Source organism: Muntiacus reevesi, chromosome 1 (assembly GCF_963930625.1).
Source record: "Muntiacus reevesi chromosome 1, mMunRee1.1, whole genome shotgun sequence".
Taxonomy (NCBI): Eukaryota; Metazoa; Chordata; class Mammalia; order Artiodactyla; family Cervidae; genus Muntiacus; species Muntiacus reevesi.
The window spans coordinates 77,631,379-77,643,630 of record NC_089249.1 but is presented as its reverse complement, the minus strand read 5'-3'; the positions used below and the strand labels follow the sequence as shown (position 1 = coordinate 77,643,630).

Sequence of the window (12,252 nt, the reverse complement as noted above, 5' to 3'; positions counted from 1 at the left end):
CTTTGATCACTAGTATCAATGCTTTCAATATCCTTTTTCTTTTTTTCATTATTCTCTTTTTCATTCATTTTTAGAAAATGAAGGTAAAAGATAACATAATCCAAATAATGGCCCAGTGCCTACAGACTAAGATGTTAATGGAAGTGAAACTGTACTGCTGGTTGGTAGGCATGCCGGCACGCGCCAACTTAAAGTATTCCTCTGGCTTGTCAGCTCAAGGTGCACTCAGAAGGCGGTTGGGGTCGTCATTGTATAAAATGTAACTTTACTGGGCAAGAGAGCATAGATGACCCTGCCTGCCTTGGGCCGTCTTGTCTCTCTCCTGGCCTCTCCTTCCACTTCTAACCCTGGGTTCTGTTCCCTGGGAGTGCCGTGGTCCGGGGCCCCAAACTGCAGGAACCACAAGTCCATGCACACACTCACACTCGCACACTCTGCTGAATGACGCGGATCCAGGTGCTCCGGTCATCCCGGGATGCCGTGTGGACCTCGTACATCTCCGGGGGTGCCGCACTGATCAGAAACATCCCTTTCTCCTGGTTGGCGATGTCCCGGACAATGAGATTCTGCAGTGACACCACTGAGGGCTTGTCCTGCCAATTGGGGCACAGGAAGGATTAAAGCTGGGAATCCTGACCCCTAAACATTTGAGTCTTCAGTCCTTCTGGAGTACCCAAAGGACTGAAGAGTCAGCTGAGAATACAAGTTAAGGGCCCAGGCTCTGGTGCCAGCCAGAGTGGACTTAGAAATGCTTGTGACCCTTGACAATTTAATTAACTTTAAGCTTTACTTTTCTCATCTACAAAAAGAGGATAATCATATGCCTTCCTGACATGTGTAAAAAAAGTCGCTGCATATAGTAACAATATGCATTGGCTCTTTTTATTTCTTCTGATCATATTTATAGGTGTTGGCTCTTCTTATTTTTCCTGATTATATTACGGTAACGGTTACAATAATAGCTATTTGATCTTGGAGGATTTCCTGGCCGGGGTAGGAAAGTAAGAAGGGTCTGAAACACTTGTCTGTGCTGAGAAAGAAGAAGGTGGAAGGTCTCACCAGGACAGGAAAGATGTACTTCTGGTCCTTCTCTTGGAGAAACACCAGCACATCTGTCATCAGCAGCATGAGCACATCTGGCAGGAGGATGAAGGCAGGAGGAGAGTAAGCATTAGAGGATACAAGCAGCTGTTTCCCTTTCCCCAGCCTCTCTCCCTCTGGTTGTTTCCTCCACCTTTGCAGACCTCCCGCCTCTCCCCATGCTTACAGCTCAGAAATGGTGGCGGGTGAGGGGGGAAGGCATGTGTCATTAGATAAAACGGTTTCTTGGGCTAGAGATGCCTATAAGCAATCACCCAGTGGCCTTGAGTAAAAGCCTCTTTATCCAATGAATGCAGGTTCCTTAACCTGTGGTCTGCAGACACCTAGGGTGTCTACTATTAGGTTTCAGAGGCTCTGTAGATCCTCTGAAGTTCCATAAGCAATTTTTACATATTAATCTATCACATGTGTGCTTTTCTGTGTGAAAGGGTCCAGAATTCTTGTGAGGGTAAAACGATTCCCAGAGCCTTTCAGTTCCATGTTGAACAACTAACTAACATAAGATCTTTTTGGATATTTGGTGTAAGAGTCTCCCCACCCCAGCATATTCCCCACTTCTTTTCTGCTCCGTGGGGAGGGGAACAGTTGGGTTCCTTATTCATTTCTCCCACCATTGAACAATCCCAATCTCCTTCAACAAAAGCAGGCCCTGCTTTCATTTGCCTTTTCTGCCCCACCTTCCAGGCTCTCACATTCTACAGGGTCCTGTGCTTTAAGACTTGGGGGAGACAAAGGTCAACCCGTGAAAGTCAGATGTCACAGTCAAGAAAACACACATGCATCCTCTGCCCTTGGAGAGCTTTCTAAGTTGTGGGCACACAGAAGGGGAGGGCTTTTGCTAAAGGCTTCAGAAATAAAGCTCTTCAGCCTTGCTATTTTTAACCCCCCCATGGTTTATATTCTTAGCTGCTGCGTGGGAGGGATGGGAAGGAGAGAAAGGGATGGAGGAAAGGGGCTGGCAAAGCCTGCAATACTCAAGCCTATGGAATGGGGACTTCATGACACGGGACAGAGGTGCAGGCAAACTCTGGCCTCAGCTAGCACTCCTCACACCTAAAGCTGAGGTCTGCAACTCTTCTGCTTTGATTTAGGCAGGTGAGCCGTGGCCAGTAGAGTCTGGGAAGAGAGGCTGGGACAGCGTGCCCCGCCCCCAGCACACCTTCCCGGCAGGCTTTTCTCTGCTCCACTTGGCCCGCCCCTCCCTGGGCTCCGCCCCCTCCGAGGGCCTTCCTCGCTGTGTTCCCAAAGAGCCTGCCCATTCCCCAGCCCTAGTGGCTGGGACGCCAGCTGGTAGAACCAACTACCCGGATCTAGTCCTCCAAGCCTGGAATTTCTGTTTTTCTCATCAAAATCGGTAGCTTTCTGGGCACGCAAGGACCAAAGGAATGAACAAATCCTGACAACGAACTCCTTGTGTCGCCCATGAAGTTAAATCCAGAATTCTGACTTTTGTTACAACAGAGCTCACATATTTTCCTCCCACTGGGTCTCACCCTGGGGTCTCGGGCTACATTAAAAGAGGTCCTTCGGGCTTGGAGGCTTCTCTCTCTTTATATCTGGCCATGGACTCTCGCCCGGTCTGCCAAGCTGTCCACTGACCTTTGAAGCGCCCGGTCGCCGTCTTCCAGAGCAGGCAACCATCGTGGATGAGCTTGCGCCGCAGGAGCTCCTCTCGGCCGAAGGGGCCCTTGCCAGGAACCGGGGCCTGGGCCCGAGGGTCCATGCGGTTGTAGATCTCCTGCAGGCGGGCCCCTTTCTCCAGCTCGTGCACATCCTGATCTACGTTGGACAGCAGCTCCTTCACCAGCCCCAGGGCCGTGGTCAGGTCCTGGCGCTCCTCCTCCATCCCTGACACCGAGGCCGGCGTGAGGAAGGGGTGGCCCAGCCAGCTTCACGCCCGCCCCCATCCCACTGATCTCAGTCCCGCCTTCAGAGGCCGCCCGGGCTTCCATGTCCGAAGCCCGACCCTCCTCCTCCCGGGGGTGGTCCAGGGCCTCCCTCGCCCCTGACGGCCCTCTCAAGTCCTCCTCCCTCCCGGCCCTGGCCTCTCACCGTGGGAATGCTGCAGAATGCGGTTAATGAGCACCGGGTACTTGGTGATGCGCTGAGTCACCAGCAGGATGCACTCTTGCACCCCATGCCGCTTCAGCACCGCCGAGCGGGTCACTTTCTACAAAGCGAGAGTCAGGGCTCAGGGCCAGCGCGGGGCCCGAGGGGAGGGCAACAGAGAGGACGCCGGGCTCGGAGCCTAAGCCCTGGTGCCGGCCTGCCCTTGGTCATCTACCTCATGCCGGCTGGCGTAGGTTAATGACTCTGGAAAACGGGGCAGACAAGGTCACAGGTTTACTCTGAGGACCCAAGGAGCGAAAGCACTCGCTCTACCACTCCGAGGGGCTACAGACGGAAACACGAGCAGCTGGGTCCACTAGGGCTGGGGCACTAGAGGCGCCGGAGGGCGGGTCTTGGAGAGGTTTGCTCACCCGGATGAACTGCTGGAAGCGTTTGTCTCGGGCATACAGCTCCTTATAGAGTTTTAAGGCCTTGGTGTGGCGGCTACAGAACTCTGAGTAGGTCTTCCGCATCTGCTCTGCACTGGGACCTGAGAACTAGAAGTTGGGGGAGCACGGCTGGGTCAGCACGTCCCCCAAAGTCACAGCTCATCCCCAATGCCCTCTCGCCTCCTGCCAAACAGGCTGGCTGCCTGCCTCTCCAGCTCTCTGGCCCACCCCCCCAGAGTCTGGAGATGAGAAATGCCGACTCTAGTCACACCCCCGCCCAGGACTGCTGCCCAGGAGTCCTGGCTTTTCTCACCTGGCTGATGAGTAGGTCCCCCAAGCGATGGATTACAAAGTTCCGGGTGCTGCCGGGGCACAGGGCCTGGCGCCGGCGATCCAGCAGCTGGCTGAGGAAGCGTGTGTGGATGTCAGTGAGCTCGTCCACACAGGGGAACAGGCCCTGGACCACTGCCGGCTCCAGCTGCAGCTCTTCCAGCATGCCCGTGCGGAAGAGGCGGGTCATGATCTTCAGTGTCCGCACGTGGTGTAGCTCTGTCTGGATCAGCTCTGTGGGGACAGTGAATACCTGGCTTGGCCACAACTGGTGGGGCCGAGGCTGGAGACCTCAGGCTCATTAGAGGTTTTCAGTTTCCCTTCCAGGCTAATATTCTGCATTATTATGATCTTAGCTCATTTTTCTAATCTTTTATCTTTATGCCTTGCCATCTCAAGGCATAAAGGCAACAACTATGTGTTCCCTACATGTCTAGACTTCCCACAGTCCCCAGCACAGAGTTGCGCATGGAATGGGCAGAGAGGAAAGACTAAGAATTGATTGGAAGGAACGGATTAAGAAGGGCCTTGGAGGTCAACAGCCCCAAAAGGTGGGGACCTCGTAGCTACTTATGGGATCCCTGGCAGGGTCTTGAAGGCCAATGGGATAAGAGGAAAGTGTCTTGAGAGGTAGGGGCTGGCAGAGGAAGGACACAGAGAAACAGGACCAGGGACAAAAGAGAAGTCCGGGGTGGTCTTCCTGGCTCACCATAGATGACATCCTGCTGCTTCATCACCTCCTTTTTATGCTGCTGCAAGAAGCTGCTATCCACCGCAAGGCTCCAGGAATCAGCTGCAAAGTCCTTCTCACCCATCTCAAAGTCACTCATCAGCTCGTTGTAGATCACCTCAGCACCTGGACGTGAGTGGGGGAAAAGACTCGGACCCCAAATCTCTTCCCTGGGTCCTGGGCCCTTCCCCGGATCCCTTTCCACCCTGCCTTTCCCAGGCCAGCTCCCACCCTCCCCTCACGCCTGGGTCTCCCCCAGGTCTGGGCACAGTCACCTTCGTCGATGAGGGACTCCACCGACAGTGTTCGGTTCCGCATGTTGAGGGAGTCCGTGGACTGAGAGAGGATCCGGCGCAGCCCCAGGGGAGACTCATCATTGAAGTGTCTGAGGGGAATGGGGCCTGGCTGCATCACCCGACTGACTCGGGCGAGAGATCCCTTCCCAGGTGGGGGAACCAAGACGGGATCCCTGAGGCAGTCACCCCAAGTTCTCCTTACCTGCCTATCATTCTGAACTCAGGGACAGAAAGGATCTCTCAGCCCCTCCCTCCCACCTGTCTCCACCGCCTCACTCTGCCTGCCTGGTTCTCCCGTCCCCAAGTAGAGGCTCACCCAGCAATGTTGGTGGTGGAGACGCTTTTGGCTAAAGACAACGAGGAGCGGCCACGGCGGGAGCCGAGCAGGGACTGCCGGATGTCGGAGGGGTAGATGGCTGAGCTGGGCCGCTCCCGAGTGGTAGCTGTCAGAGGGGATACCAAGCAAGCAAGCCTCAAACCTGGTGCCTTCCCAGGATTCAAGCCTCCCCGGCTCCTTGACTAGAAGGAAGGCCTCCTCTCCCACCCCACCTTTAGCCCAGTTCTAGTCAGAGAAAGATGATAATAATGCTACCCATACACTTGTGCAATACTTTTAATGGTTACAAAGAGCTTTTCTTATCTCTTCCCCGCCACAAGCCTATAAGCAAACTGCAGATCAGGATGGTGAAAAGACTTGTCTGGGGTGACTCAGCAGGTGGCTGAGCACAGACTCAGACTCTAGTCTTCCTGACTAAGCACCCCCTCTTTCTGTCACACCAGATCTTTCTGAATTGGCCCTTAATAACTTCTGCCAACATCCCCAAGTGCCATGTAAATAACTAATCAAAATAATATAAAGTGTGAGCAGGCTCAGATGACCAGTCATCCCAAGCCTTCAACCTCATTTGAATTCTGCTGTTCTGCCCCCAGGGCCACAGGTCTAGATCTCCCTTGTGGCCCCGCCATCAGCTTCCAACTGAAGGGAGGAAGGTGCTGTGCCAGGGAATGACCTCCAGGGCGCAGCAGAGCCCATAGGCCGAGAGGCCTGGGGGTCCAGGGTCCTACGGCAGCTCCTGCACCCTCACTACTCACTCTTACTGCGAAGTGAAACGGACTGCAAAGCAGTGTTGTTCTTCAGCAGGGCAGCTTTCTGTTGCTGTGAGACAGAGAGCAAGAGAGACACCAAGAACAGCTGTCACCCAAGGGTCACCTCCGTAGGCCCGGGACAGGAGCTGGGGTGGCTGGCCCCCTCGGAAAGCTGGCTCGATGGCTAAGGGCATCAGGCTGGCTGAGCCCAGTGCCAAGGGGATGTGTCTAGAGCAACAGGTTGGCCCCCTCTGGCGGGGCCTGAGGCCTAGGGCGGAGGGTCTGGGCTGCCCCGTGGTGAAGAGAGGGGTTGAGGAACACAGGGTGAGGAATGAACGGAATAGGCGTGAGGGTACCACACACTCACTACCCTCTCCCCCCGCCCTCTGCCCTCCCTGCCAGCTCACCTTCTGCTTGACCTTGGTACAGTTGGCGAGGGTGTCTTTACAGCGGTTGTGGATAGTCACATTGCAGGCTGGGAGGGTGGGGTAGAGAGGGTGATGGGAGGGCCGGGTGGTGCAGGACAGGACACACCCACATGCAGACACCCATCTCCCCTGGCCACGCTGCCGGAGACTCACCCCCTCCCCAGACCACATCCCAGTCCCTCTCCTCCCGCCTCCCCCTTCCTTCAAGCAGGAGATGAAGGGAGGGGGGATAGGTGTGGACCACAATTAAGCCACAGGAGGGGGACAATCCTGACTCAAAGATGACCTGTGAGGTGGACTAGAGGGAAGAAGGGGTTACTGGCTGCCAGAGATGAGCTCAAGAGGCACAAAGGTGGTGGAGAATGACAGATGGCAGAAAGGACGCCCACGGAGCAGAAGGTGGCACAGGAGCAGCTGGGATGGGGGCTAGGGGCAGGGGGGGTGAACATCCCCCGGGCGGGAGGAAACATGCCACATCTAGTGGATCCCAGCAGACACAACGATCCTCACCGGACAGATGAGGAACTTGTCTCCTGGAGAGCTTAAATCATTTGCCAGAGGTCCTAGTGGCAGAGCTGGGGTTTAACTCAGGGGTGTCTGGGTTCTACCCGTGGAGCCACGTGTCTGCCCGTGAACTCTGGCTAGGCCTAAGCAATGCAGAGGCTGATGGATCCAGCAGCAGAGTGCCGACTGACCATGCCTTGCCCCTGCCGGCCACGCCTGCCTGCCTTCTGTACTGCTCAGCTATGCTTGCTATGACTCCAGTCTCCCTTCCGGGCCCGGGGAGTCTTGTTCTCCAAGTAAGGCAAACCCACAGCTCCCACACTCCATCTGCTTCTCCCTCATCACCCACCCCACCTTGCCGTGGGGTAGGAGAGAAGAGGAGAGGGGGGTAGCCATGCCTGGGCGCTGGGACTACCGACTGTCCTGTCCCTCTCCCCGATGTGCCCTCAGCCCTTGGCTGGCTCCAGCTTCCCCTCCCCCGTCCAACACCGGAAACTCTGCTAACTCCTTCAGACAATACCCAGCATCAGGCTTACTTCCACAAATACAAGGCGAGCGAGCAGGGTGGGGCAGAGGGGCAGACAGAAGTGGGGGCTGGGGGCTGCGCCCACCCCACTGGAGCTCTCCTCTACCTTCCAGCACCCAGTGTCTCTGGATCGAACCTCCGCTTTCCACCTGCTCTCAAAATAGCACTTGCTGCCCGCCTCCCCAGTTCCCCTGGCAACGAGCTTCCAGATTGGGAATTTTGTCAGGTCTCTAGAGGGATCTAGATTGGGGTTCCCTCCTCACCCTCATAAACTCAAGTTGAACAGTGAAGAAGGAGGGAGGCCTCACTGGTTCTGTCTGGGGTTCCCTGCCAGGTTCCACAGAGATTTAGAAGCTAAAGCTTTTGCTCCTCTGTTCCGCAGTGGGCCCCAACACCTCTCATCCTGCTCAAATCAGAAGCAGCTCTTTGCCATAAATCTGGGGGTGGATGGGTGGACAGGGTGGGAGACCTCTGTATAGGCATTTTGGGGAAGGAAGAAATCTCGGCTTGTACTTAATACAGGGCTATCCTGAGATGTGGCTGAAGGTCAGGAGTTCTAACCACTATTCCCTCAATATACACATTGCTGCCATCTCCTCTCTTTCTCACTACATATCAGTCGGGCTATAAATTTGAGATGGGTGTTCTTATCCCTAATCCTTCAGAGATTTAGAGATTTCAGCCTCCACCCAGTCAACAGAAATGTAGGGGGCAAGCGGACCCTGAAGTCCTGAACACCCAGTTCGGCCCAGGAAGATCGGCAGAGCAGCTGCAAGGCTGGCAGCCTCCCATCCAGCTCCGCTATCCACCCCCCTCCCCAGACACACAACATTCCTGTTCCTTCTCCAATCAGTTCTCTGACCCTCAGCAGCTGTTCGGGGAGCTGAGGGAGACCCAGTGGACGACAGCTGCAAGGAGAGCCACCCTGGCCTCCCCTCTCCCATTCCCCCCCACCAGTCCTGCTCTTGTCATATTCTGACTGCCACTACTCCTAGATGTAAGGAAAGGGAGAAAGGGATCCAGCATCCAGCCCTAGCATTTGGGGCTCAGAGAGAGTGAGCCTTATGGATCCAGGGCAGAAAGGACAGATAGAAGGATCAGGGTAAGAGGGCACTGAGGCACAGTGACATTCAGGGTCCAAAGAACTTACTTGGACAGATGAGGGCTTCCTTGGCTGTGATGCTCTTGTTACAGGCATAGCACATGGTCATGCCCGAAACGGAGATGGTGGTGAAGAGGTGCCCATTGGTGTAGCGGGCGTCCTTGGCTTCCTTCATCTTCTCCTTTTCCCGGGTCTGCAGAAGGGGCGAGAGAGATAGGAAGTGAGGCTGGAGGATGCCAGGGTGCCTGAGAAGTCCAGAGAGGCAGGCGAGGGCAGAGGTGAGTGAGCAACACCTTCCTGGGGTTGCCAGAAACACACCACTTCCTGAAGCAGAGCCTGCCGTGGCATGTCAGAGGTAGCTGTCCAGGAATGACTGGCCATCCCCAAGGGCCGAGCCGGCCCCTGACCTACCTGGCCCCTGCGGCTGGGTTGCCTCCTGTTGCCGCTCATCTCCACGGCTCTAGACCTCTGCGTCCTCACTCCACCTCCCGGCTCTAGCTCTGCTCGCCCCCAAGCTGCTGTACTCTCTTCTCTGTGCCGGGGGAAGATGCGCAGAGAGGAGGGGAGAGCAGGCAAAGCAGAAGGTGCCAGCTCACCAGCGCTTTCAAATCTATGGGAGTTAGCTCCTCTTATAACCATGACAACGGGTGGTGGAGCCACTGTCTCCGTGGCAGTGGCAGTCACAGTGGGGGGGCAGGAGATCCCCTGATCAGATTGGCTGAAGGGGGCAGGATGCCGCCACTGCCCCCCTCAACAGGAGGTCAGGATCCCAAACCGTAGAGGCCTCCAGGTCTGCTCAGCCCAGGGACACGGGGCCTCTGCGGGAGGCAGCATGTCCCCTGCTAACCTCAAGGAGGAGGAGCCTATTTCAGTCTTTTCATTTGTCCTCTCTGGGATCTTTAAGAAAGGAAACTTGGCCATCAAGGTCTCATTCCTGGCAGGAAGTCTCTTCTGCAGTTTAACTTTTATCCTTCTCATGCTCCCCTCCAAATCCTAGGATCGCTCCCTTCTTCCTCCTCACGCAGTTAGTCTACGAAGTCCTTTCTGGCATCCGCCCTCCATCCCAGCTGCAGCGTCAGTTCCTCCTGCTCTGCTCTGTCGAGATGGGGCACTCTCTGGGCTCTCTGCAGAACCTCAGAAGCAGGCATTTCTCACCAGCTTTCTCATCTTCTGCTTCACCCCCCCAACCCCCACCTCTGCAGGTCAGGTCCTTCTCCCTGATCCCTTTTCTGTCCTTTCTCAAGGCCCCTGAGCTTTCCCTGAACCTGAGGAGATGAGAAGATGGGACACCGTGCTTTACACCCACTCCAGGACCCTCCTCAGTGGTCACCTCAGATCCCTGGATTTTCCCTCCACTTAGAGAACTGAGAGCAGGAAGCAGAGATGACAAGACCACTCCTTGCAAGGCTTCCCTGCCTCTCTCAGAAACCAAAGAGCGAGATCTTGATGGCCGAGGGTAATGAGCCCCAAGTCAGATGATGCTGTCTGGGGCCCTGGGACAGCCAATCAAAACTCAGAGGAGAGTCCGCAGTCTGGACTTGGGGGTGGGGGGCCCAGTCCTGACTCTCAGCTGAAGTCACTCTAGCAGTGAGGAGGTGGGGGAGGGGAAGAGACGCGCTGGCCTGGGGCGAGGATGGAAAAGGGAAGTGTGGAGGGACAGGATGAGTCAACAGCACAGGGGCCAGAGGGCACTGGACCGTGGTGCCCGAGGGTCTCAGGGCTTCCTGGTGCCCCAGGATCCCTCTCTCTCCCGCCAACCCTCAGAAGTCCCAGGCGCGTCTGATGGTGAGCAGAACCTAGAGGTCTTGAGGTCACGCCCCACCAATCACCCACTTTCCCTTTCTCCTCCCCTGCCAGCCTCCCGTTCTCCCTCTAACACCCTCTCCTTCCCATCCCCTGGCCTCCCACCCCTTTCCCACTCTTGCTTCTCCTCTGCTGCCCTTGGCCTCGCCCTCCCCTCCTCCTAGGCCTTGTCAAGGAAGCTCACCAACCTCTCACTCTAACCTCCCTTTTTCTATTCTGGTACCTACCTATCTGGACCACTAGAAAATTCTCTCTTTGGTCTAACTGCCATATGCCCAGCTTCAAATTATAGTTCTTTAGGAAATCTAATCCTCCTCTGAATAAAATGGCCTTATAGAACCTGGGAGACTTCCCTCATAGCTCAGTCGGTAAAGAGTCTGCCTGCAATGCAGGAGAACCAGTTCGATTCCTGGGTCGGGAAGATCCCCTGGAGAAGGAAATGGCAACCCACTCCAGTATTCTTGCCTGGGAAATCCCCTGGACAGAGGAGCCTGCGAGGCCATAGTCCATGGGGTTGCTAAGACAAGACTTAGTGACTAAACCACCACCACCACCATAGAACCTCAAAGTCCAAATCCAGACAGCTCACTGCCCTACACTCTGCCTTCTCTTCTCCTCGCCTGCCCTCCCAACCTTCTCCATGACACAAACAGAGAAGTTTGAGGAATTGTTATGTTTGAATTAAAAGTAAGCAAACAAAAATCCGTGACCATGTTAAAAAGGGCAACATGGGGAGGGGAAAACTAGGGGTATGGGATTAAGAAATACAAACTACTGTGTATAAAATAGATAAGCAGGGAATTCCCTGCTGGTCCAGCAGTTGCAACTCTGCAATTTCATTGCTGAGGGTTCAGTCCCTGGTTGGGGAACTAAAATCCACACAGCATGACCAAAAAAACAAAAACCGAAACAAACAGATAAGAAGCAAGGATGTATTCTATAGCACAGGGAGTTATAGCCATTATCTTGTAATAACTTTAATGGAGCATACATAATCTGTAAAAATACTAAAACTAATATAATATGGTAAATCAACTATATATATATATTTTTTTAAAGTGACATGTCTGAATCGGGGTCAACTCCAAAATGGGCAGTCCTGCAGATCTGCTGTAGCGCTGCTACAACAGCCCCCTCTCCTCCCCCGACCTCTGCCCTCTGCCTTCCACCCTTAGACCTCCAGGAGCACTCACCGGGGAAAGAGGGCGAGAGGACTGGGGCAGCCAGAGGACAGGGTCTTCTGTGGACCTTCCCTCTCTGGCTACAAGGGCCCAGCCTCCTCCACCTCTCAACACTCACCCTCTCTCCAAGGGCCCCCCTGTCTAGGCGGGCCAGCAGCGGGCAGCAGCCACAGCAGCAGCACATCCCAGGAGACGCTGCCCGGCAGTGAGCGGCCCTGGCACTGCCTAGTGCTATTGTCCTGGAGGCAGTTTGCACCCTCCCCAAGGGCTCAGGCTGGTGAGGCAAGGAGGACACAGGGCCGGCACCCCGGGGCTGCCCGCTCCAGAGTGAAGGGCCCTGTGTGCTTCTCTGTCCTACTCTCTCCAAGTATTCTTAAGATCACCCCTGTTAGCTGCCTGCCCACCAGCCAGCAGGACAGCCCTTCACCTCATGACCCCATCTGGCCACCAAGAAAAGGACCCATCACCCCCCAGTCCACAACACCCACTCGCACCCTCAGAGGCCCTTCCTGCTTGCTTCAGCCCTCTCCTGTCCAGTGTTCGAGTCCTGCTTTCTTACAAACCCTCACAGAAAGTCTTGCTACACAGCCTGCATCTCCGCCACTGCTGCATCAAGGATGAAATGAATAAAGCACGGGAAAGCACAAGAACAACGGCTGGAACATAA

The 12,252-nt window shown here is 55.2% G+C and overlaps 1 protein-coding gene across 8 annotated transcripts in view; it reads right to left on the bottom strand.

The window, feature by feature from the left end:
• ARHGEF2 (Rho/Rac guanine nucleotide exchange factor 2) overlaps window positions 1-12,252 on the bottom strand; it is a 39,787-nt gene that overhangs the window by 6,991 nt on the left and 20,544 nt on the right. For 6 of the 8 annotated variants that reach the window (XM_065902283.1, XM_065902276.1, XM_065902316.1 and 3 more), the window contains 12 exons: window positions 8,650-8,794; window positions 6,449-6,516; window positions 6,048-6,111; window positions 5,272-5,398; window positions 4,935-5,044; window positions 4,639-4,785; window positions 3,913-4,163; window positions 3,582-3,707; window positions 3,154-3,271; window positions 2,701-2,949; window positions 1,060-1,136; window positions 424-593 (listed from right to left, as the gene is read on the bottom strand). In XM_065902283.1, coding sequence (XP_065758355.1) covers window positions 424-593; window positions 1,060-1,136; window positions 2,701-2,949; window positions 3,154-3,271; window positions 3,582-3,707; window positions 3,913-4,163; window positions 4,639-4,785; window positions 4,935-5,044; window positions 5,272-5,398; window positions 6,048-6,111; window positions 6,449-6,516; window positions 8,650-8,794 — 1,652 coding nt within the window. Of the gene's footprint in view, window positions 1-423; window positions 594-1,059; window positions 1,137-2,700; window positions 2,950-3,153; window positions 3,272-3,581; window positions 3,708-3,912; window positions 4,164-4,638; window positions 4,786-4,934; window positions 5,045-5,271; window positions 5,399-6,047; window positions 6,112-6,448; window positions 6,517-8,649; window positions 8,795-9,012; window positions 9,773-12,252 lie in introns of those variants that run through there. The other 2 variants (XM_065902266.1, XM_065902271.1) reach the window with 2 other exon arrangements.